The sequence below is a fragment of the Astyanax mexicanus genome, chromosome 17 (assembly GCF_023375975.1).
Source record: "Astyanax mexicanus isolate ESR-SI-001 chromosome 17, AstMex3_surface, whole genome shotgun sequence".
In the NCBI taxonomy this organism is placed as follows: domain Eukaryota; kingdom Metazoa; phylum Chordata; class Actinopteri; order Characiformes; family Acestrorhamphidae; genus Astyanax; species Astyanax mexicanus.
Window position 1 is genome coordinate 7,227,574 of NC_064424.1, and position 26,505 is coordinate 7,254,078.

The 26,505-nt window shown below is 38.7% G+C and overlaps 1 protein-coding gene across 1 annotated transcript in view; it reads right to left on the reverse strand.

Moving 5' to 3' along the window:
* Nucleotides 1–3,380: 3,380 nt before the first annotated feature.
* Nucleotides 3,381–26,505, reverse strand: part of usp28 (ubiquitin specific peptidase 28) — a 32,961-nt gene continuing 9,836 nt past the window's right edge. The window contains exons 6-26 of the mRNA XM_022676022.2: nt 25,676–25,762; nt 25,286–25,423; nt 23,452–23,522; nt 23,272–23,348; nt 22,368–22,516; nt 21,276–21,403; nt 20,328–20,423; nt 20,073–20,231; nt 17,861–18,075; nt 17,466–17,536; nt 17,063–17,291; nt 14,666–14,980; nt 14,447–14,580; nt 11,041–11,316; nt 10,008–10,103; nt 9,496–9,674; nt 8,705–8,783; nt 7,245–7,324; nt 7,032–7,155; nt 5,532–5,727; nt 3,381–4,089 (exon numbers count right to left, since the gene is read on the reverse strand). Of these exons, the coding sequence (XP_022531743.2) occupies nt 3,917–4,089; nt 5,532–5,727; nt 7,032–7,155; nt 7,245–7,324; nt 8,705–8,783; nt 9,496–9,674; nt 10,008–10,103; nt 11,041–11,316; nt 14,447–14,580; nt 14,666–14,980; nt 17,063–17,291; nt 17,466–17,536; nt 17,861–18,075; nt 20,073–20,231; nt 20,328–20,423; nt 21,276–21,403; nt 22,368–22,516; nt 23,272–23,348; nt 23,452–23,522; nt 25,286–25,423; nt 25,676–25,762 (3,072 nt within the window). The 3' untranslated portion in view covers nt 3,381–3,916. The remainder of the gene's footprint in view (nt 4,090–5,531; nt 5,728–7,031; nt 7,156–7,244; nt 7,325–8,704; nt 8,784–9,495; nt 9,675–10,007; nt 10,104–11,040; nt 11,317–14,446; nt 14,581–14,665; nt 14,981–17,062; nt 17,292–17,465; nt 17,537–17,860; nt 18,076–20,072; nt 20,232–20,327; nt 20,424–21,275; nt 21,404–22,367; nt 22,517–23,271; nt 23,349–23,451; nt 23,523–25,285; nt 25,424–25,675; nt 25,763–26,505) is intronic.

Consider the following 26,505-nt stretch of genomic DNA (forward strand, 5'->3'; position numbering starts at 1 on the left):
TATTAAAGTGACTCAAATCTGATTTGAAAAAATCTGATTTGGCACGTTCACACAGCCTTGAAAAAATCAAAACTGAGACACATTGATCAAAAAATCAGATTTGAGTCACTTCAGCCTGTTAATGTGAATGTAGCCTTTATGTAAGGGAATAAATGGAAATTGTTTGATGATGATGAGTTTTTTCTCCAGGCTCAACCAGATGTCTCCTGTCTCGACCTCCTTTTCCTTTAAACCCTGACACATGGACCCTGAGGTCCACAATACACACTGTGTGGCAACATCTTGAATATCACTACAATCTCCCCAGTGCTCCACGTCTAATTAAACCGGTGAGATTACTCATGATCCACTAAATCCACGATACAGCATCCTGAAAAGCATGTTGTGATGGATTTGTAGAGATTATGTCTCTATAGCTTACTTGGCAAAGACAATTTTTTTGTGGAGATTAGATAGGAAAAAAAAAAACATATAACTGTCTACATGTCTTCATTACTGCCTCCCTTACGGGGACCATATACAGCATATACAGCTCTGGAAAAAAATAAGAGACCACTTCAGTTTCTGAATCAGTTTCTCTGATTTTGTTATTTATAGGTTTATGTTTGAGTAAAATAATCACTTGTTTTATTGTATAAACTTTGGACAACATTTCACCCAAATTCCACATAAAAATATTATTATTTAGAGCATTTATTGCAGAAAATGAGAAATGGGTGAGTTAACAAAAAAAAGCAGATCTTTCAGACCTCAAATAATGCAAAGAAAACAAGTTCATATTTATAAAGTTTTAAGAGTTAAAAAAAAAAACAATATTCGGTGGAATAACCCTGGTTTTTAATCACAGTTTTCATGTATTTTGTTTTCCTCCACCAGTCTTACACACTGCTTTTGGATAACTTTATGCTGCTTTACTCCTGGTGCAAAAATTCAAGCAGTTCAGTTTGGTTTGATGGCTTGTGATCATCCATCTGCCTCTTGATTATATTCCAGAGGTTTTCAATTTGGCAAAATCAAAGAAACTCATCAGTTTTAAGTGGTCTCTTTTTATCATACAATCGGGCACTGGAGAGGCCATAATCATAACACTAACCGTAGCACTGTTCATTGTTTGAATAATCAAAGTATCAGGGCACACCTGGGGAAAATAACACACCTGAGAGTCACATGTTCCAATACTTTAGTTCTCAAGAAAAATACATGGGTTCAGAGAGCAGGTGCTGAAATCTTCTGAACTGTGTATCAGATCCAGATGTAAATACTTGGAAATTAAAGCTGAAATGTTGCTTTTTTGTCTCATATTCTTATTTTAATGTCAAACCCAATTGTTTTCAGTCTACAGCAGAAATTAAATGATTGGTACAGTTAGATTTGCACGGTTTAATAAAACAGTGTTACTTTTCGGCTGTAGTCCAATGGGTTTAAAAATGTTTCACCATAATCTACTTATACACAGTACCTATGTTGTGTGCATTATACATTAAATAAGTAGTGCAAATCTTGATCTTTGCTGATAAAATATTCACAAATAGACATTTTAAATAAAATATGAACTTAAAGCACATGTAATTGATGTTTAGATGTTCAGGACTGTAATAATGATGATGAAAGGAAATTAAGTAATAAAATAATCACAATTAACAATGTGTCAAATAATAGCAAAATTATATAGACTAATTCCAAAACAAAAAATGACTAGACTTAAACAGAAACTTACAAACGACAGTACCTGTATGGTCTGGATGTTTGGATGCTTTAGAGATCCTGAAATAAGCCAGAAAGATCCAGAAAGTTCATGGAATGCAAAGAACACTGTGTATGTCTTTCCTAAACGGAAGTACAGGAATAACTGTATTTTTCTTCCAAGGTTTGAGTAAAGTGGCAGCGCATCTGCTGTAGTTTCTAAAACCCTCCAATCCCACTGTGGCGAGGGTCAGCTGGTAAGCAGCTCTAAGGGCAGCAGAGACAACAATCTCGGCTTGATGACCCCAAGTTCATGAGATGAGTATGGAATGAAAAAAAAAAAATCTGCTAATTTCCAGATCTTGTCTTTCTGTCTGTCTTATACTAGTGCACCTTAAAAAATTAGAATACCGGCGCCGAGTGGTCCAGCGGTCTAAAGCGCTGCCACTATGAGCAGGAGGTCGCCGGTTCGAACCCCAGCTCATGCAGCTTTGCCATCAAGCTGCCGGCGTCAGAGGGAGCAAAATTGGCCCTGCTCCCTCTGGGTGGGTAGATGGCGCTCTCTCCCCACATCACTCCTACGGGGATGTCTGCAGCACAGGGCGTCTGTGAGCTGATGTACTGGAGCCGAGCCGCTGCGCTTTCCTCCAAGCGCGCTGGCTGCTCGGTAATGCTGCATCAGCAGCAGCTCGAAAAGAAGCGGTGGCTGACTTCACATGTATCGGAGGAAGCATGTGCTAGTCTTCACCCTCCTGGTGTGTTGAGGTATCACTAGTGATAGGGGGAGTCCTAATGAATGGGTTGGGTAATTGGCCGTGTAAATTGGGGAGAAAATGGGAAAAAATTAGAAATAAAATTATAAAAAAAAAAAAAAATAAAAAATTAGAATACCATTGAAAAGTTACTTTATTTCAGTAATTCAGTTCTAAATGTGAAACTCTATATATTATATAGATGTATTAAACACAGAGTGATCTATTTTAAGTGTATTGTTTTTTATTTTACTGTTAATGATTATGGCGTACAGCCAATGAAAACCCACAAATCAGTATCTCAGAAAATTTTAATATTATATAAGACCAATTGGTACTTTTGGCAGTGTGGGCAGTGTGCCAAGTCCTGCTGGAAAATTAAATAATACAATAAAAATATAAAATATACAGTATGCTCTCTACAATGTTGAATGAAATGCTATGAGTAATGATTTCCTATTATTGACTGTAGAGGGCGGGGTTACACTTAGGAATGAAGTGATTGAAAGCTTTGGCTGTAACAGAGATTCTGCAACATGGACTAGCATCAATAAAGCTGTCAGGTAACTACATAATTAATCATACTAATTTTATATTTATAATGAAATACAGAATCCGCACTTTGCTCCTTTCTATTGGACTACACTGCAAGCGCAATGAAGGCAGTATGAGACACTTGGTCAACAAGAAGGGAAGGAGCAAGCAAGGCTGGCTCTACTTCTCAGTGTTTACTTGACCAACTTTGTTTGCAAATTTCACAACTTGATAGACATTGGTTTCAATATTTACATAAGGGAAGAGAATAGAACCATGGTGTCCATGTTTCATATAGTTATTGATTCACAATATTATCAAGATGAAAAACTACAAGATATGAGAATGAACACAGTCTAGAATCAGAAAAGTCAGAAAAAACACAGTAATAAGAAAGACAGAAGCAGGAGATAGAGTACGATAAAGTGAGAGAAAGTTTATTGAGGCTTAGAGAGATGGAACAAAGAAAAAGAAGAAGAGAACAGAATCTGAAATAATGGCACTATGGTGAACGGCTATTTTCACAGCAATACCAGACTACAGCACATCTGGGAGATCATAGAATATAAAAACCTGTTTTTTTTATATCTTGCCTTCACTGTCCTTCTCCTTTAATCTTGCATTAGCAGCATTAGCATTTAAAATGTATTTGGTGCTACAAAATGACATTCATTTGATCTTTCCTGAGATCAAAAAACATCTTGAAAGAGCACAACCAATCAAACAGCAGCTCTTTCAATATTTTAGTGTGCAATGAAGTGTCAGGGGTTGACATTGTGTCAAAGGGTCGTGACAAAATCTTGATACAAATATGTATAAAAATCTACATAAAGCTCTACAGTCAGTGCAGCAACGATAGAAAATCAGTGTTTGACGTGTCAGCCTGAGACACCGGCTAAGCGTAGCAAATTACCATGACGCCGCCTCGCACGGAGCTCTGTGCGTTATCACTTCACAGTGACGATGGATGTGCTGTGAATGGACTCCATGACGGCGGCCAGGCGGCTGCACAGGTCGTGGGGAGACTTCCTTACTTTCGGCGGCTCTTTCAGCACCACTCTCTCGGCCGAGCAGTCGAGAACCCTCGGCAAGAACTCGCCCAGCTTCTCCTGCAGAGACTCTGTTATATACAAAACAGTGGGACACATATTAATGCTTACCACTGCACAAATCCTGTTAATGTCATTAATTAGTATTAGGTGTCCAATTACATGAGCACTGTTTGCCTTATCATTTACAATCAAGACAAGAAAAGACAAGACAAGACAAGATAGTCCTTTTGTTAGTCCCACAGTGAGGTAATATACACTGTTTCAGCAGCAAAGGGATAGCTAGCCACAAAAACGAGAAAGAAGTAACAAACAAAGTAAAAAAAAGGATATATAAAGTAGCAAATCTCATTATTTATAACAACTGCACATGAAAACCCTTACTGCACATTTATATACTGTACACTGTTAAGGTATGTTTTTTAAAGATGTATTTCTAATTTTCTCACAATTTAGCTAGGCCAATTGTCCCACCCATTCAGCTGTTATTCAGCTGTATATCCCCAATCACTATTGATGCCACAACACCAGGAGGGTGAAGACTAGCACATGTGAAGTCAGCCACTGCCTCTTTTCGAACTTCTGCTGATGATGCAGCATTGGCGAGTAGCATTACAGCACACTCAGGAAAAAAGCGCAGTGGCTTAGTTCTGATACATCAGCTCACAAACGTCTTGTGCTGATCGACATCATCCTTTGGAGTGATAAGGGGAAAGAGCGTGATCTACCCACGTAGAGAGAGCAAGGCTGATTGTGCTCCCTCAGGACTCCGACAGCTGATGGCAAGCTGCATGACCAGGATTAGAACCAGCGATCTTCCGATAATAGTGGCAGCACTTTAGACCACTGGACCACTTTGCAACCTGGTATGGTATGTTTAAATTATATAATAGTGTTGTCAATAAAAAAAAAAATAAAAAAAAAAAAATATATATATATATATATATATATATATATATATATATATATATATATATATATATATATATATATATATATTATTATTTTTTTTTGTATTAAATTCTGCATCCTGTGAGGGTCTAGTGTGTGCATGTGGTTCTACTAGAAGCAGTGCTGTATGTAAAGTCGACCTGCAGTAACGACCCAGTGCTGGTAGTGTCTCATGCATGGCAAAAATATATATTTTTTCTTACTGTGCCTTTAATACACTGACATGCCAAAAGTCATGGGACAAGAACTACTTTTGTGTATAGAAGCTAAAGAGCTAAAAGCACCAGCACTGAATCACCTACCATTAGCATGCTAGCCAGTGTTCAGCTTTACTCAAAAGATAACACCTCATAACTTATATCCCACCCTTCATGCTCAATTTGCATACTAATATCCCATGATCTTTGGTTCTCATTACAGCTGCTGGATCTTTAAGAGGGCTAGGAATTATGAACTGTACAAACTAAAGAATGAATACGCACTTTGCTTATTTAATGGATTTTAATATTTTAAATCAGAAGTATTTGACATTTTTCTCATGGATTTGAAGTGAGAGCATTACCTTCCATATCCTGCTCCAGGTAGGAGCACCATCGGTTTCTGATAGACTCAATGATGTCCATGTCCTCCTGGCTGATGGTATCTCTGACCATGAGGTGCATGCAGGGGATAACACAGTCGTTCATGATGGTCACTGCCTCTTCTACGTCACTCTCTTCTCCACTCTTAAACAGCAGGGCTGCATTCCCATTCAGCTCCTACAGAGCACACGGTCAACAGAAGGTCACACCAACTAATCCAGGGTTCTTGCACCATTTTAAATGTCAAATTTAATGCTTTTTAAGACCTTAATAAATATGATTTAAGACCCAAAAAAAAATAGTCATAATTTAAAATAATTTAATGTTAAAAATATATATATTTTTTTAGCTTTGTACATTAACATAGCTAACCCACTGCTAATGTTAGTATGTTAGCTAGCTCATCGCTAATGTTATTATGTTAATGTTAATGTTCTCTCTCCTGTAATGTTAACTAGCTCTCTGCTAACCTTAGTTCTCTCCCTGCTAATGTTAGCCAGCTCTCTGGTCACCTTAGTACTCTTCCAGGTAACGTAGCTAACTCGCCGCTAACGCTAGTATGTTAGCTAGCTTAATGCTAATGTTAGCTAGTGTTCTGCTAACCTTAGTTCTCTCCCCAGTAACATTAGCTAGCTTGCCGCTAATGTAAGATAACTCTCTGCTAACCTTAGTTCTTGCCCTGGTAATCTTAGCTAGCTCAATGCTAATGTTAGCTAGCGATCCGCTAAGCTTAGTTCTCTCCCCAGTAACATTAGCTAGCTTGCCGCTAATGTAAGCTAACTCTCTGCTAACCTTAGTTCTTGCCCTGGTAATCTTAGCTAGCTTAATGCTAATGTTAGCAAGCATTCTGCTAACCTTGGGTCTCACCCTAGTAACATTAGCTAGCTTGCCGCTAATGTAAGCTAACTCTCTGCTAACCTTAGTTCTTGCCCTGGTAATCTTAGCTAGCTTGATTCTAATGTTAGCTAGCTCACCACTAATGTTAACTAGCTCTCCGCTAATCTTAGTTCTCTCCCTGCTCATGTTAGCCAGCTCTCTGGTAACCTTAGTTCTCGCCCAAGTAATGTAGCTAACTCGCCGCTAACGCTAGTATGTTAGCTATCTCAATCCTAATGTTAGCTAGCGTTCTGCTAACCTTAGTTCTCTCCCCAGTAACATTAGCTAGCTTGCCGCTAATGTAAGCTAACTCTCTGCTAACCTTAGTTCTTGCCCTGGTAATCTTAGCTAGCTTAATGCTAATGTTAGCTAGCGATCCGCTAAGCTTAGTTCTCTCCCCAGTAATGTTAGCTAACTTGCCACTAAAGTTAGTATGTTCTTTCCCAACGTCTTAAAATGTAATACCTTCAGCAATTTACAGCAAATTTAAGACAATTTAAGATCTTAATTCACCAGATTTTAATTCAAGACTTTTTAAGGACAAGCGGGAACACTGTAATCAGATACTAACAACAAAATGTGCAGAGCAGTTTATAGATACTTACTTTCAAACATTTTCTCCTGTAAAGTGCTATGAGTTCCTGGTCCACTCCTTTCCTCTCCCCAGTTTTGAGCAGGGCTGCATTGTCTTCGTAAGCGTGTGCAAGATATATCAGTGCTTCCCGAGTTCTGCACAAGAAAAACATTACACAATTACAGAACAGTTCTAAAAGAAAAGGAAAATAAGCTCTAAAGCATTTCATACAGCCTTCACTTACTTTCCCTTCTGGTACTGCTCCAGGCCTGTCAGCAGGTAAGCAAATACCGTCTTGAACATGCTGTAGTCGTCCTGCCATTGCTAGTGGAAGAGAGAGCTTTAATTACAATTACACATCTAGTGTATTTAATTACACACTGTGATATGGTTTATATTGCAATGTTTTGACATATATCAGCAGTGGTAGATTCTTTCATGCATAGTACAGTGATATTTATTAATTGTTTTACACTCTCTGTTAGGGGTGGAGTGATATGGCTCTTAAATAATACCAATATATTTCAGGGTATTTTGGGGATAACAATATTCTTGGCAATATGACAAAACATTGAATAAAAAATTATGAACGGACTACTTTAAAAAATGCATTTGATATAGCACAACCCCTAATAGATTGATTTTCATCAGACTTCAACAGATCCAACATGTCATCATACTATTAATCAGTGGCGTGCACAGACATTTTGGGGGGCATGTGCTCAGGGGGGGAAAAGGGCACTTTTTAGCGCAAGTGGAACACTTCATTATAATTATAAAAAAACAATATCAATCATTGATTTGGGCTAGAGCGGCTAGTTTATCTGATGACCAGTCAGCTAAAGATGCTTAGTAGTTTGGTGCTGTATGAGACATTTTACAGCACAACAAAATGATTTCACGTTGGGCTTAGAGGGCAAACGGTAGGATTTAACTTGATGTGTATGTTACCTGGCTGGTGGGACACGGGGGAGAACCAGCCTATCTGTTGCTGTGCGTGCTGTGCTGAAGACTCGCTGAACTGAACTGCTGCTGCAGTGCATCTAGTGTGCCTTGCGCGCAACCGCGCGGGGTCACGTGACAGAGGAAGAGAGAGGTCGGGTGTGTGCGAGCTGATTTCAAACCGGCCTCAGTAAAATCTTAATAATAATAATATTTTAAAAAAAGTTTCAAAAGGGCACTTTGGTTGATAAAGGGCAGAGTTGGTGTCTATGTCTGCACGCCTCTGCTATTAATGTACTGCCTACAGTCAGTGTTCTCCCTACAGTCAGAGAGCATGGCCAAATATGCTCTCTCGAACTCCGAATGCAGAAGTAATAGGGTCTGGGATTTGAACCAGCGATCCACAGATCATAGTGCAGTGGACTACAACAGGAGTTTTGAAATTCAGTTCAGAAATAAATTTTTGGTGGAATAACCCTGGTTTTTCATTGAAGTTTTCAAGCATCTCGGCATGTTCTCCTCCACCAGTCTTACACACTGCTTTTGGATAACTTTATGCCTTTACTCCTGGTGCAAAAAATCAAGCAGTTCAGCTTGGTTTGATGGCTTGTGACCATCCATCTTCCTCTTGATTATATTCCAGAGGTTTTCAATTTAGTAAAATCAAGGAAAATGTGTCATTCGTAAGTGGTTTCTGTATGTAGTATTAGTTCCAGGGGTGTCTGTAGTATTAGTTCGTTATATTTGTGTTAGTGACCTTACCAAGTACTCCTCCATGTCCATATCCTCGGGTTTGATGAGGCGTAGTTTCGTTCTGGCCTCTCTCATGATACTCACAGCCCTGAGGTAAAAGACAGATATATTTCAGTATATATATTTCATATAACTCCAGTCCTTTAGATTTTTTTATTACACCTGCATTCCATTTCTTTGGTCTGAAAGAGTTAGAAAATGTGTTAACTTGGAGTTTTTTTTCCCTTGGTTTGGTTTTACACAAGGAAAATCACAAATGTAACAAAATGAATAACAAAAAAACGAGTGAGCACACTATTCCCCCCTATTGTGCTGAATAGAGGGAGATGGTCCTGTGTTCTAGACTAGAATGTATTTCAGCGTAATTTAGCATGAATCAGTAACAGAGGAAGCATACGTTAATAGCTGTAGCATTGGTGTAGGTAATCAATCAGGTTGCACTGCATCTGAACAGCTGTTTAGCCCAAACACTGAGGAAGTAGAAATGTAAGTGGGTTCGATTGTGTTCGGATCACATTCAAAACTCTTTTTTTTTTTTTTTTGCATGCAGGAATGTAACAAAGTGCATATACATTCAGTAGTCATAAATTATTTCTCAGAATCCATCTTAGTGTTGAAAAACTCAAATATGTTTTTCATTTGAAGCTGAAAAGTGTACGTAACATAAATGATGACAGACTCTACCATAAAAACAATAAAATGACCACTCAATAAATCCTACCTGGCACTCGACAGCAAAACGCTTTGTATCTATTTTAGTGAGCACAAGTTTGAAAGACCAAGGAGAGGAAGATGAATACCTATCGTCAAAGCTCAGATTGCGGTCACCAAACTGTTCCAGCAGAGTCCTCTCGATGACACGGTCAGGTGCTTTGTTCTGGAAGAAATAAACCAGCACGTGCTGAAGACGAGGGTCCTGCTGGGGGGTGATTTCCTCTAGAGACAGCTCATGCAGCCTGGAGTACTCTTCACGAAACGCCTGGTGGAAAACATAAATCATCTCATTTATTCAGGTAACAAGTGACTTACTGCTCTGGGGTGCGTTTCCCAAAATGTTACGCTAAGAACTTCATAACCTCGAATCTTAAAAATATTGTTTAAAATATGAATGTTTCCTGAAAAACTTTGTAAGTTACATAGTATTTAAACTGATTGGTAATATTTTGAACTACTTTTGGTTTTTAGCAACAGGCTTTTGGCATTAGGCTTTTGGTAAATTGCTAAAATCATACATAATCAGGAAATGCACCCCTGCACTGTTGCCTCCATTGTGTGTTCTATTAGTAAATGAGAGGTCAAAGTATCAGAATACCTTTATGAGTCCTGCCTCAGGGCCATCCTTGTCAAAGACCTGTTGGGCCTTGGCTATGGCAAAAATTACGCCTTGCATTGCAGGGGTCAGCATCATCTACAAAGAACAACACAGGAGAATACATTTAAAAATATATATTGTAGTTATATATATAAATATTCAGCATCAACCATACATTTAACATCATCACAAACTCGCTCATATCTGTGTTTACTTGAGAATTAGATTTAATTAGTTCTTAAATTTTAAATTTAAATTTGTATTGATGTATATGTTATGTATATAATGTATCTATGCCATGCGTGGATGATCACAAGCCATCAACCCAAGCTGAACTGCTTGAATTTTTGCACCAGGAGTGACATAAAGTTATCCAAAAGCAGTGTGTAAGACTGGTGGAGGAGAACATGCTAAGATGCATGAAAAAAACTGTGCTTAAAAAACAGGGTTATTCCACCAAATATTGATTTCTGAACTCTTCTGAAAACTTTATGAATATGAACTTGTTTTCTTTGCATTATTTGAGGTCTGAAAGCTCTGCATCTTTTTTGTTATTTCAGCCATTTCTCATTTTCTGCAAATAAATGCTCTAAATGATAACGTTTTTTTTTGGAATTTGGGAGAAATGTTGTCCATAGTTTATAAAATAAAACAACAATGTTCATTTTACTCAAACATAAACCATTAAAAAGTAAAATTGGAGAAACTGATTCAGAAATTGAAGCGGTCTCTTAATTTTTCCCAGAGCTGTATGTGGAATATGTTTAAGAATAAGAGTATATTGCAAGAGTGTTAGTGCATATTTATGCTGTTGTATTATCACTGCATCAATAGTATAATAAAATGTCTTAAAATTTTAAAAAATATATATTAGCAGATATTTTTTTATCTCAAATATATCAAATATAGTAAATCTGAATATTTTTTTTTGTTTTTTTGACATTATGAGAAATGTGTAGGTGTGTCCAGACTTCTGTCTGGTCCTGTAAATGTGATATATCTTTATATTTATATGTATTCCGAGTGTATTTACCTCTTCATTGTATCCGTCTGCGTCTGAGACGACCAGGATCTTGCCCACGTTGGGGATCTCCACCTCAGACACTTCATTCTCAGGCTGTCTGTGTCCGGTCTCCTCTGCAGCTGCCGCCTCTGCCCCGCTCTCCAAAGGTTCCTCAGACCCCTCAGGCTCAGCCTGCGGCTCAGACGCTTCCTCAGGTCTGGTCTGCTCACTTTCTGTTTGATTGTCCTTCTCCGGTTGTTCTTCTTCCACCGACCCCGGCTCCTCATGAAAGGTGGATACAGGGCTCTGAAAAGATGACAAAGCCAGATATTCATTATATATACACCCACACACACACACACACACACACATATATATATATATATATATACACACTACCGGTCAAAAGTTTTAGAACACCCCTATTTTTTCCCTTTTATTTTTGCCATTTAAGCCCTTAACAGGCCAGAATGTTTGTCAATTGTCAATAACATAAAAACTTTCATGTCTGATAAGGAACATTACTGAAAAGCATAATTGTAATTGTAATATAAAATAATACTTAAGTAAATCTGCTGTCAAAATATATTGAATAAAATCATAAAGTTGGCTTTTTCCTGAACTTCATTTAAAAATTTATATTTTCCTGAATACAAATCTAACAGTTCATGTCCTTCAAACCTTTAGTTTTGTTATGTTTGTCAAGTTTTTACATCTTTATTTTCAAACATGCAGAATTTGGGTAAATTCCTGTTACTGATCTGGAATTATTATGTGGAGTCAAAAGTGAACAGGCAGCTTCTCAGGAGATTTTGTCCTAAGGAGATATTAAAGCCCTCAAATTGTGAGAATGTAAATAAGTTATTTTACTGCAGAAAAAAGGGTTTTGTATCACCTACAAAAATCCGAAATGGTACAAAATCCAGTGTACAAAATTTTGCAGTAAACTGCCAGTGTCTTTAAGGAAAACAAAAAAAATAGTATACTATAAAAAACCTTGAAAAAAAAAAGAATCTATTATATAAGCATTTAGAAAAGAGGGGGTTTATTTTTAGCAAACAATTTATTTGTTAACAGCTTACAGCTGGTAATTAGCAATGGTAATATACTGAGCTTTGGAAATGTTTTTTTTTTAAATGTTAAAACTTTTTTAAAATGTTTTTGTCTGCAGTAAAGCAGTGCTGAAACAGATGGTGTTACTGGTATTACTCTCTACTGCAGCATTTACACACTTACACATAGCACATTCACACTTTCATCATAATAATAACTAGAAAAAGACACAGAAACACAGAGAACTCTGTAACTATTAAATGTAGAAGGCTTTTTTTAGAGAAATTACAGATAAGGCCAGAGAGTGGTGAGTACTGTTTCCTACACCTTTAAAAAAAAGACTTTTGGAAACTGCTTTTAGCTCTTTAACTCTTTAACTTAAAATGATTGGACTAAGTCTCAGTTTCAGCAGTGAAGAGAAGAATTAGAGGAGGTCTGACAGGTGATGTGATAAGGAGAAATAAAGTCATTGCTAAGATAAAGATAAAATAAAAAAGGAGCTTGTCTGGGTCATACAACACTGCAACTGGGCTACTAAACAATGTTCTAGGGGTGTTCTAAAACCTTTTTTTTCACCAACTGCAATACCTGGACCTCAGCACTAGAGGTCACATTACCACCATTTAAAAGTACCTTTAGAACACTACTTACAATGCTGCTGCTGTCCCCAAGAACAGTGGGTCACGCCACATTGAGGAACATCAATCAGATATATGAGTCAAAGACCTGAATAAAATCAAGCGGAAACTCGGGTATTGATGTCTAAATCAGAAGCCACAGCCGTGTGTTCTAATGACAGTGTCTGTGTGCTGATTGAAGATGAGCGACTGAGTTAAAAGCTTCTGCAGCTTCACTATTCTCTCCAGGGATCGAAGAACTTGAAGCGAAGATGAGTCAGAGCACAAACAATTGCCTGTTGATTGTAGCATCATGAGCGTCTTCTTGACAATTACTCCGAACAATTGCGCAAATGAGGCCTCATGTTGTCAGTGGCCATAACCACAGGTCACCGAGACCCCATCTATTTAAAGCCTTTGCCCTCAGTGAGGGTCAAGAATGCTGGGCAGACCCTCAGCGTTCGGTTCTCACACGCTGCCTTTCTGTCTTATCTTAATTACTCAAGGCCAGACGACTTTTTATCAAAATATTTAAAGGGATAAACTTCAACAGCCAATTAAACTGAAAGTTGCATATCATGTTAAATCAATATAAAACACGTCTAAACTGCTGCCACTATGATTGGGAAATCGCTGGTTCGAATCCTGGTCATGCAGCTTGCCATCAGCTGCCGGAGGAGCCCCGAGAGAGCACAATTGGCCTTGCTCTCTCTGGGTGGGTAGATGGCGCTCTTTTCCCACATCACTTCTAGGAGTGATGACAGTGACAATATGCTTGCATTTTTTTTAGATGTTTAGGTTTATACCTGTGTGAAGCCAAACCAACCAGAGGGAGAAAATGCTAACTTTTAAGTAAACAAACTCATCAACTGATCCGGACCATAGAAACCTTGCTTTTATTATCAGCAAATTAAGTTCTAATTCAGCAATCCTTACAACCAAGCTAAGAAATGTTTACAATAAAGTAAAAAAAGTTTCCTCTATCCAATTTATCTTGCATTAATTATTCCATCACCCCATGTTGGCTTTACATCCACTTAAACATACAAACACAGCTCTGGAAAAAAATAAAAGAGCACTTCATTTTCTGAATCAGTTTCTCTGATTTTGCTATTTATAGCTATATGTTTAAATTAAATTAACATTGTTGTTTTACTCTGTAAACTACAAACAACATTGCTCCAAAATTCCAAATAAAAATATTGTCATTTAGAGCATTTATTTGCAGAAAAGGAGAAACGGCAAAAATAACAAAAATGATTCAGAACTTTCAGACCCCAAATAATGCAAAGAACGAAAAAGTTCATATTCATAAAGTTTTAAGAGTTCAGAAATCAATATTTGGTGGAATAACCCAGGTTTTTAATCACAGTTTTTTTTTTCATGCATCTTGGCATGTTCTCCTCCTCCAGTCTTACACACTGCTTTTGGACAACTTCATGCCTTTACTCCTGGTGCAAAAATTCAAGCAGTTCAGTTTGGTTTGATGGCTTGTGATCATCCATCTTCCTCTTGATTATATTCCAGAGGTTTTCAATTTGGTAAAATCAAAGAAACTTACAATTTTAAAGTGGTCTCTTATTTTTTTACTAGTATTTTAATTGACACCACTACTTTACATATCCACATATAACCTGGTGTCTACATTACAGTGTAATCTAACACTTGTATTTATCTATAATAACTCAGGAGTACAGTAGTCTATGTGATGCCTACAGGGCTGTTTATGTGGCTTATTTCTGAAGGGAATCATATAACAGGCTCACCTGACTCCTCTCTGGCCTCTCGTCCAGCTGGTTTTGGACCAGATTTTGAGAGGCGACCTCCTCAGCCCCCTCCTTCACTTCTTCGCTGCTCTGTGGGGACACCGCGTCAGATGCCTCTGGACTGGCCACGGCTTCTGAAGAGCACAAGAACCCGTCACACGATGATGAGCAGCAACAGATGTCAGACGTTATCCTACCTCGAGTGGAAAAGTAGCTGACCTTCTGATTCCTGGACTGGTTCCTGCGCTGGCTCTGTGGCTGGTTCTCCAGCTGCCTCCTGAGAATGCTCCTTGTCTGCGTTGGGTGTTGGTTCAGGCTTTGGGTTCTGTGGTTCTGAGCTGGGTTCCTCTCTGTGGATGTCAATGTGTGCTGAGGGAGTCTGTGGATCCTCGTGAGAAGCCTGGCAGAACTGCTCTTCCCATTCCCTAAGCTCCTGCTGGAACCAGCGGTTATCCTCGCGAACGTAACGCCTCAGGATAGGAGGAAGAGAATCCATGCCTTGCAAAACTTGTCCTGTTTCATCATCTGTATCTTCTGGCATGAACCATAGGGAGTGAATTAAAATTTAAAGCAATTTTAAAACATTTCTTGTAACAACACTAAAAAAAACAATAAATTTATTTTATATCAGTAAATGAAATAGTCAGTTTCACCATTATTAAACAAAAAGTTTAAAAACGAACTATTTATAATTTCTTAAAATTTGTTTAAATTATGGAGATTTTATTTTCTTGCTTCAGAAATCAATATTGGGTGGAAAAACCCTGGTTTTAAATCACAGTTTTTTTTTTCATGCATCTTTGCATGTTCTACTCCACCAGTCTTACACACTGCTTTTGGATAATTGTATGCCTTTACTCCTGGTGAAACATGTAAGCAGTTCAGCTTGGTTTGATGGCTTGTGATCATCCATCTTCCTCTTAATTATATTCCAGAGGTTTTCAATTTGGTAAAATCAAAGAAACTCATCATTTTTAAGTGGTTTCTTATTTTTTTCCACAGCTGTATACTACATAAAAGCTCAGACGAGTGAGAGCTCTGAGAAGGATGCTTGTAAAGTCTTGTTTCAGCCATATACAGCAGGAGAAAAGTGTTGCATTTTAAAATCTGTTGCAGATTAAACAAAGCCCTTGTGTCTTAATGATCTGATGACTGAGCTGTGGTTGATACAAAAGCCTTAAAGCAACAGTTTAGCCAGTTTACAGGATGACATATCGCATTTAGGTGCAAAGAAGAAAATAAGAAATTGATCCAAGGATTACAAATTAAAGATTTAAGATTCCATTAAAGATTGGCTGTGGTTTAAAGAATATTGACTTCTAGCTGCTACATACACAGAGGATTAGACTGTACAAGGACTAACAAGATACAGACCTCAGTAGGTACACTGCACTGTACAGTAATGTGCAAAAGCTCAGATACGGCTAGTAAATTTTGTCTACTGCAAAAGTAAAAAAAATCAATAAATAGTGGAATGTATGAAAAATATATTTCCCAATAGGTTTCATTTAGTAAATAAAACAGAAAATGCTATATTCCCCTAATATAGTGAAGTATGGACCCACTGGGGTGGTCAGTTCACGGTTCATGGAACAGTGGTCCATAAACATTTGCTTATGAAACAATTTTAAGCCATAGATTCCTCAAACATTACATTTGAGCTCAGTCCATCAATTTTACTACATAAAGATATCATATACAGTGCTGTAGAAAACACATTTTAATCTGAAACTCTATGTAAAAAATCTAATACATTGGTTGTGCCACAACTGGAGTAAATAGGCCACTCCAAAACCTTAATTTTGTTTTGTTTTTTTGAACCATCCAGAGATGGACTTGTTTGTGTGCTTTGGGTCAATGTCCTGCTGCAGAATCCAAGTAAACCTGAGCTTGAGGTTACAAACTGATGGCTGGACATTCTCATTTTTGGTATAGAGCAGAATTCATGATTCCATCTATTACAGCAAGTTGTCCAGGTCCTAAAGCAGCAAAGGAGCACCATCATGCTACCATCACCATGTTTTACTTTTAGTATGATGTTCTTTTTTTTTTAAATAATGTGTAAATAATAATCTGAAAAGTATGACAAAAAAGCAGAAACAAATGAAATCTGTAACACTTTTTTTTTTTACAGCACTGTAATCTGTATTATATACAACCTACGGGGCCCAGAGTGGTCTACATAGTGGACTAAGGGAGAATGCTGGTTCGAATCCTGTTTATGCAGCTTGCCATCAGCTGCCAGAGCCCTGAGAGAGCACAATTGCTGTTGCTCTCTCTGCTCTCAAAGGGTGATGTCGATCAGCACAAGGCATCTGTAAGCTGATGTATCAGAACAGAGTCGCTGCGCTTTCCTCCGAGTGCACAGTGACTCGGTTCGAAAAGAGGCGGAGTCTGACTTCATATGTGTCTGAGGAGGCACGTGCTAGTCTTTACCCTTCTGGTGTTAGGGCATCACTAGTGATGGGGGAGTCCTAATGAGTGGGTTGGGTAATTGGCCTTGCAAATTGGGGAGAAAATGGGATAAAAATATAAATAATATAATATATAAATTATACTGTACTCTAATATCCAAACTTACATCCATAAATGTCAGGTTATACAGTGAAACAGTACCTGTTATGAGGTGTGGCAGTCTGTCATTGATGTACATGAGACAGTAAGCACTGGCGTTAGTCATGCCTCCATACGAGTCTCGCACTAGCTCCTCCCACGATGACTCTGTCACCATGACATCATTGTACTTTAGCCAGCGTTTATTGGCGTGGTCATAGATGTAGGCCCAGTAATGACCAGCAGAGGCCTGTCCCTCATGGACCAGGACTGCGTGTAGTTTATAGGGCACCTAAAAAATAAAAAATCATAATTATCATCATCATAATCAATGACTCGGCAGAATAAGAAGTAAAAGACTGAATTCACAAAGCCAAAACTGATGTAACTGCAAAGAGAACTGGAAATATAAACATCTCCAGCTCCAGTCTCAAGTGCCAAGGGCTGTTTGGGATATAGACTTTACCTGACACAAACTGTTATCTGAGTACATGCCCTCCAGAGCCTGGCTGACCTTGTCAATGCTGGCCTTCAGCTCTGAACGCAGGGAGAGAACAGCGATCAATAAGGTGCACCCGAGGCCACGCTCCTGATACACTCAACACATTAGGATATCTTCTCGAAAATAAGGCTGTGCTCTAATACAATGCGGTAAAGGGCACGACATGCGGTCCTCCAACAACAGTCAATACTAGTGGGCTGAAAGGAACAAAACATTTTCTGCTACTCTTGGTGGCACGTAAAGATCAGTTAGTTTACAAGGTTTTCTCTTCTTGTGTTTCTCTTGATATTTCGCACAAACAGAAAGAAAAATGCCTTTAACTGCCTAAAGGACCGAGACTGAGCAAAGCTGAGACGCACCGTTGATGTTGTTCTCCACCTCGGTTCTCCACCGCGTCAGGCAGCTCCTGACGAAGTGCAGCTCCTCCTCGGTCACGCTGTGGGGGGCCGGGTGCAGAGGCCCGTCCATGGGGGGTCTGCACTGTGTAAAGGGCTTGTGTATGGGCGTCCTCTGTGTAGAAGTCTGTGTGCAGCCTGAACCATCTGATGAGCCTGCATATTCAGGTTCTGTTTGGCTAAAAAAAAAGAAAAAAAAAAAAAAAAAAAAAGAAATGAAGTTATGAATGAATGATCATTATAACAGTTCATTATCTACTGTAAGTTACACTTATATAGTGCCTCTTTAGACATCCAGGGATCCAAGGATGCTTTAGAATCATGTTTTATAAACAACTATTATTTAAATACATCAATCACTCACAGCATACTCTCAACCGGAAACAACAGTCCACCTGTAAGTGCCAATCCATGTCTGGGCGTACAACAATACACCAAATTACCAGATACACCAGATACAAAGTCGCCATAAAAAAAAGAGGTCACACACACTTATTTTAATCCAATGTTGCATTAATTTTACACCAAGATCTTGCAGCAGCATTGATGATGGCAGAGTCTGACCACTGCACAAAGCAGCACTTCTCCATCCAGCACATCCCAAAGATTCTCAATGAGGTTAAGATCTGGACTCTGTGGTGAACTCTCTCTCAATCCATGTGTGAAAATGATGATCTCATGCTACCTTAATCACTCTTTTACAATTACAGCCCCATGAATCCTGACATTGTCATCTTGGAATATACCTGTGTTCATCAGGGAAGAAAAAAATCCATTGATGGAATAACCTGGTCTATATTCAGTATATTCAGGTAGTCAGCTGACCTCATTCTTTCAGCACATACTGTTGCTGAACCTAAACCTGCAGACCAACTGCAGCACCAACCAACCCCACATCATTTACTTACTTACATCCAGGTGGAGACTTTTTTTTAGACAGTCAGTGAGTCAGTGTATTTACCTAAATACACCTAATTTCTAGACCACCATGCTCATCAGCATCGATATATTCAGAAGCACTGTTGCTATTTAAACGACGCAGGCGGAAGGCGTGAAAATAGACTGTTGGTGAGGTGTAAGATAGGTCAGGCTGGGTTGACCTTTCCTACTTTATATAGATAGCACAGAGTGTGTGAAAGGATAGCATTGCAAACTTCACAGAGAGCTGTGAAGTTGCTAGAAGCAGTAACACACTAAAACAGCTGTACAAACACCAAGAAAAAAAGCCATTCGATTTCGATGTGACTGTGTAACCGAAGCTTGTCAACCCAGAGATGCTCTGTGGATCTAAAAGTTTACTGCTTACATTTAATATTAGGTGTTGAGGCCTGAAGAATGAAGAATTTCCAGCATATACAGTACCATAAATACAGCAGTTCTTCTGTCCATGTCACGCGTCTTTACGTACTTACGTCACACATACAGCCTCTGAAAGAGGATCTAGCTCAGTTTTACTAAACGCGAGCGACTGGTGGAGCAATGGAGACTTCAGAAGGGGAAACTCAGAGCTTAGTAGCTCATTCACTCATAGTAAAACCAAAGAAACGAAGGAGTGAAGTTTCTGACTGAGCGCTCTCTCTCTCACTGACTGAACATAACCTGGAGTCGGATTCATCCGCTCTGAAAGGAGACCGCATCACACCTGCCCAGTTTAAAATGATTCTTCCACATGCTCGGTGCAGTTACCCATTCTCACCAGAGAGGGCCCTAAATCCCATAAATCCCAAAACTTACGGACATCAGCTTTAAATTTACAATGTAAAAATCCTTAAAAGAAAAAAAGAAAACACATTAAATAAGAAGAGGTGTGTCTAAACTTTAGACGCGTACTGTATGTGAGACTGTAGATGCTAAATGAAAACAATACAATGCTCCCAAATGTTCCACCCATCTGGCCTCGACTATCATCAGGCCTGACTCCAACTCACATTGCCTTGCCATGAGCATGCTAGCCATTGTTTATCCTCACTTACAAGGTAAGATCTCACAACTTATACAGGTTTAGGGTTTTTCCAGCTGTCCCTTGAGCCTTCATGATCAATTTATGAACTGCTATCTCATCATTTTGGCATGTTGGTGTGAAGTTCATTGCAGAAAGAAGAAAAAGTGAAAACTGTGTCTGTGATTTGAAATCACTTTGTAATGAAAGTAAATCCATCAGTTTAGTAAAACTTGCCTGGAGTTCTCTGAGCTGGGTTCTGTGTGTGCAGCAGGGTTAGCAGGTACGCTCGCAGTAGGAGATGCGTTCACTGGCTTTGTGGTGGCAAACTCCAGCACGTACTGCAGCATGTCTGCCAGGGGGTACTTGGTTGGCCCAGAACCGTAATGTTTGTAGCTTTAAAACAAAGAGAAAATTAAATGCATTGATTTGGGTAAACACAGAATGTCCAGCTTTGTTCAGAACATCTGATTTTATCCGGATTGTACTGACCTCTCAAGTTTCTGCTGCAGAACTGTTAACTGGTCTTTGAGCCGCTTCACCTCTCCTCTTCTTCCATTAGTCTGTTCAACATTTTTGTGAAGGTATCTGCTCACAGAAATACAGACGAACAGAAAGCCAGGTGCTACGGTCAGCCATTATTTAATAATTAAACAATTAATCAATCATTCAATCAAAAAAATATATACTGTTTAACTGTTAGGAGTATAGCAGCACCACTAATGGAAGCCACTACTTATCATTGAAGTTCAATTAGTACAGGGGCTCTTAAACCGTGGTTCAGAAGGGCGATGCTATTTAAATTCAGTTCAAATTCAATTCAATTCAATTTTATTTATGTAGCACTTTTTACAACAAAATGTTGTCACAAAGCAGCTTTACAGAAAAAAAACAGGTCCAAGCCTTTTATGAGCAGCACCACAGAGATGCCAATAATTATGGTGACAACAGTGGCAAGGCCAAACCCCCTTATATTAAAGGAGAACTCCAGTGTAAAAATGGACTTTAGGTGTAGTAAAACATGATAAAAAGTACTCACTTTTGTTGAATAGCCCACCTCCACTTTCCCACAGCTTCCTGAGATACAGTAATTTTGTGCTTTTTGCCCAGTACTCTGTACAACCGCCTTTACAACCGCCTGTACAATCGCTTTACACACCGTTTCACACCGACCCGACCTGCCCCATAAACTGTCATTATGAGCCTGAGCCTGATTTAAACCTGATATTTTTTTAGTGAATAGAGCGCTAATACTGGTTTTAAAAAAACACTTTCGGGCTGTTTAAAATGAGCAAAATCTGTTCAGAATTATGTTCATTTGAGCTCAACCCGGGCCTCGGGTCGGGTTGGGTTCAGGCAGAGAATCTAAGCTCTATAGCACAGCAAAAAAAAGTTTAAGCACCCACTGAATCAGCACATACATATCATGTATCTTCTTACCTGTCCATATAGATAATATGGGGGAACTCAAGCTTTTTGTGGATTTTTTCTGGACGTCCTAAAGACTGATTGAACTCAAACCTAGAAAGTTCAAACGTCAACACGGGTGGCAGCTTCGAAAACCACCTCTGAAAAAAAAAATACATATTTTGGGTTTACGATTATAAAATGTACACATAATCACTTTTAAACTTACATACTAAACAGTAAAGCAGGGGTGTCCAAAATCCAAAGGAGACAAATATGGCCTGCAGACAGAATTTAACTGGCTCTCAGCATCACTTTTAATAATTCTTTATAATTATGTTACTTTACTTACAACTATGCTTAAATAGCAATTTTTTGCCACTCAAGGGACTCAAAGATGGATATAATTACATTCCACACACACATAAAAAAAGGGTGACACTTTATTTTAAGAAACACAAATTAGGCGCTTATTAATGTCTTATTATTTGCTTAATAAAGCCTTAATTAGACATTTGTAAATGATTTTTTCACTACTCATTAGCCTTTATTCTGTGTAAGTGTTACTGGTGCTTAAATAGAGGTCTGTGATTTTTAGTGTCTAATTAGTGATGAACAGAAGCTCACTTTAGAATATGGTACACATCTCGGTCTATTAGTGACTTATTAACCCCTTACTAACTCTTTTATAATAAACTCCAGCACAGCCATAACCTTACCAAACTCACATAGATCAAACTGCTGCCAATTATAATAACACTAATAACATGTAGAATTCACTAATAGTTAATGCTTAATAATCTGCTTAACAGGGTGCTAACTATAATAACTCTTTATTGTGCACTATAAAAACTAACACAGCCATTATTAATCATTTCCACATAATAGCACCATAATAATTAAGCACCAATAACACTTATAACAAAGAATAAAGGCTAATAACTAGTGAATAAATCATTTACAAATGTCTAAATAAGGCTTTATTAATCCAATTATAAGACATGAATAAGCACCTAATTTGTGTTCCTTAAAATAAAGTGTTACCGAAAAAAGTTTGGACAACCCTGCAATAAATTACATTCTGCACAAACAAAAATTGAACACAGAGAAATATGTTATTCTCGCCTCTTGTCCAGAAGAAACAGTCTGATCACAGTGCAGAGATTCAATCTCCCCTTCCACCATCGCACCCTCTAAACACTCGTCCAAGTTGTTGAAGCCGTTCACCTGCAGAGGGTACTGACCGAACTGTTCAATGGTGGAGAGGGTCTTACCTGGATACAGTGAATTCAGGGTTACGTTTAATTAAAGTTAACAGAAAAAAAAACATTTTATAGCAATAGTAATGCTAATGGGCCTTTCATCATGAAATCCTGACACAATATAAATATAAATACTAGATTCACAGTGTCATAAAGTGAAAAATGATACAAATTAAGATACTGAAGAAAAATGAAGGTTTTTGTCCAACAGTGATGATATATTAAACACAGTATTAGCACCTGTTTTATGTGTTTAGTGTGTCTTTAGATTTATTACAGTTTTAATATATTTAAGGCAGCTTATATATATATATATATATCTCAGCAATAGGAGAGTTTTTACCTGATAAAAGCACCACATATGATTTATACAGATGAAAAATAAACATACATACAGTAAAACATAACAATGAATTCTCATTTTAAACTAAGTATGTTATATCCTGTGAGACAAGCTGAAGAACAAAGTGTAGAGATTTCAGATCAGATTTCTCCTGGATGCTCCTCAGCCAGCATGTGTATATTATGTTCAGTTCCATCAGCAGCTCACCTGATTTACCAAATTAACCAATTTAATTTGCCAAACCAGGTGTAGATATAATGAGAACTAGAAATAACTCTATTAAACTTGGATGATGAGGAGAGATTAGGAGGTGTAAAATTGCTGAAAATCTAATTAATGCACAGATATGAATTTTGCACAGTATGATGGTGTATCTAACAAATACACAAAGACACAATTATAACAGATCTGTGTTTGCTCATACCCTCGTGAACTCTCTGAGCTACAAACGTGCCGTAGAAAAGCTGGACCATCGGGTTGTCCTGTTTATCTTCAGGGTTACTGGAAAATCAGAAAATTCATTTTGAGGCATAGTTACTTTTAATCAAACCAAATAAAAGCAAGTCACACTTGTTTTTAAGCTTTTTTAAGCTTTTAAGCTCACCTTCCATTAGATGCCAGCTGGAAGGCGTCCTCTAGCCAGTCAAGCAGCTTGTGTGTGAATTCACTAACGTCCTGGAACAGAGATAAACACTGCTGTCTCACACGCACCAATCACACGCTGTACTTAATCAGATCACTGTTTCTTAATCATCTGCTGTGCAGTGAGAGCAGATAAGGGATGCAGTATATTATACACAGTACCAGTACACAGTTTCAGATTAATGAAAGCCACATGCGTAATTAGGCAACATTGTTTGGTCTGGACTTTTCTGTTTGTTTTGAACCAAAAAGAACCAAAATTTGGTCTAATAAAAAAGGTGGTCTTGGTTTAAGAACCGTGGTTCAGTGAAAACACAGATTTTTAAGACAATTCTGACTTTCGGACTAATTACAGAAGCTAAGACAGGCTGTCATCACAGTTTAAACAATAGAAGAAGAAGAAGAAGAAGAAGAAGAAGAAGAAGAAAGAACCACCAGGGGTAAAAAGGCAGTAACTTTTTTATAATTTTATTTTTAAAAAATGTATCCCATTTTCTCCCTAATTTACAAGGCTCACTCATTAGGACTCTATCCCTATCCCTAATGATGCCCCAATGTCAGGAGGGTGAAGACTAGCACACGCCTCCTCCGATACATGTAAAGTCAGACCCCGCCTATTTTTGAACTGCTGCTGATGCAGTATTTCCGAGTAGCATCACAGCGCACTCGGAGGAAAGCACAGCGACTCGGTTCTGATACATCAGCTCACAGACGCCTTGTGACCACAGACGACTTATGTTAAAGAACATTTTCATTTTCCAATTTAGCTAGACAAATTGTCCCACCCATTCAGCTGCTACTCAGCTGCATATCCCCATCAGTAGTGATGCCTAGACACAAGGAGGGTAAAGACTAGCACATGCCTCCTCCGACACGTGATAGCCAATCACCGCCTTTTTTCAAACTGCTGCTGATGCAGCATTACCGAAAAAGCGCAGCGACAGCGACTTGGCTCCGATACATCAGCCCATAGATGCCTCCTGCTGATTGACATCACTCTAGGAGTGATAAGGGGAGAGAGCACCATCTACCCACCCAGAGAGAGCAAGACCAATTGTGCTCTCTCAGGACTCCAGCAACCGATTGCAAGCTGCATGAACAGGATTCGAACCGGTGATATCCATAAAGCAGTAACTTTAACAAGTAAAATTGGGGTGCATCTATTCTCAAACACTTGGAATTGAATAGGAGAGGACTTTTAAAACAGGATATGTTCCACTGGTAAATGGTTACAGATTGTATTTAAGTTTATACGTGTATTGAATGAGTCCAAGTCTCCAAAACCCTCAATGATTTTCAGAGTTTAAATAACTTATTTTACAGAACAATGTATTTGCATCATCTATACCTGTAGCATTCCCTTTAAGAAGTAGGTGAGCTCTGACTTTGGCGCATTCGTATCTTAACAGCGAGGCGCTTTGTGCGTTTCAACAGAGGATACTGACTACTGAAGGCACGCCAGCAGCTCAGTTAAGGGATCAACAATGTTATTTTATTCTTTATTCTGTTTAGTGTTGAATTAAAAGTTTGATTAGCTGTTGTCAGGGGTTTAATCAGTCAGTGGAGCACCTGTGTTTTCCGCCGCCAAAATACTGTAGCGGCACTCCAGAAATGTACCTGAACACACCTCACTTCCAGGCCACCACACCCATCAGTGTAGATTTATTTATTCATAAACTCTGACGCCATTTTAATGGTGCGTGTTCAAGGCGTGAAAATAGACTGTTGACGGGGTGTAAGATAGCGAAGAACATCAAAATAGCAAGTGCACACCTGCTTAATCCCTGTCTACGTACCTGTTGTGCCTCGCTGGTCCTGAAGGCGTCCCTGAGCAGCTCCACAGCTGCAGAGGGGTCCACAAACCTGCGGGTGGAGCCCACCATCAGTGCAAAGAGGCAGCGCAGCTCCTGCATGAAGGCTATGTTTCTCTTTTCCTGAAGTGTAGGGAAGCAATCACGTTTACAATTACATATACAGTGACACTGCACTCGCAGCGCCGCCACGTACTTCTCATTATAAAATATACAAACAAATGATCTACTAAAGCTTTCACGTATCATCAGACTCTGATTGAAAAGCACCCCGAGAAGCACTTTTACATCCCAGAGTGGATCTAAAGCTACGCGTGTGAGTGAAAACGTCAGTGAGAATATGAGCCAGATCCTCGCAGGCGGCTGATTACTCACAGAGTGGCTCTTGCATTTCTCCAGCACGCGCTCCGACAAGCAGTAATTGAGCACCAGTCTGCGGAACACCGGCAGATGGAACAGAGACTGAGAACAACAAGAGCAGAAAGATTCTCCGTAACTCGGCACGTCATCTTTTTCATTTACTTTCATTTACAGCAACGCATGCTCATCAATAGACAGTAATGGCAGAGGTGGATTTTTGGATGCTAACACACTCAGAAGTGGGTAATTGCCGAGGTCGGAGCCGAGGATAACATCAATGCGTTTTTGTCACACAACAAAATGACAGGGGGGCGGATGAGCTCTGGAGTCCTCGAACCGAACCCATTAATACTCAAGTGGTGCAAACATCTGCTCCAATTAACCTATGTCAACTTGGAAATCTGGCACTTTGTTTCTAGCAACTCCTGCAGCTATAAATAACCCCAGCGTCTAAAATATCATATCATGGTGCAGACAGAGCCAAATATACACCAAACATCCAGGGCTGGAATTATTATGAGGCAGTAAATTATACATGCATCATTAATACTGAAAGCTAATATTGGCCTACAGTAGCGCACTTACAAATACGGACTGTTTACTGAGCACTCAGCGAGGGTAATGCATTAAACTTTAAAACTGGATTTAAAAGTCTACTTATTATTATTATTAGTAGAAGTATTTCCATTAAACATATTTCAATAAAATTCTAAACAGAGCACAGCTTTGTCAGTTTTAGTTTAATTTGATTTGATAACACCCTTTGATATTTGCACACCTGCAATCTTACCAGCCATACATGCACTTATTAACAGAATATATAGTCACAGTATAGTATACCTTTT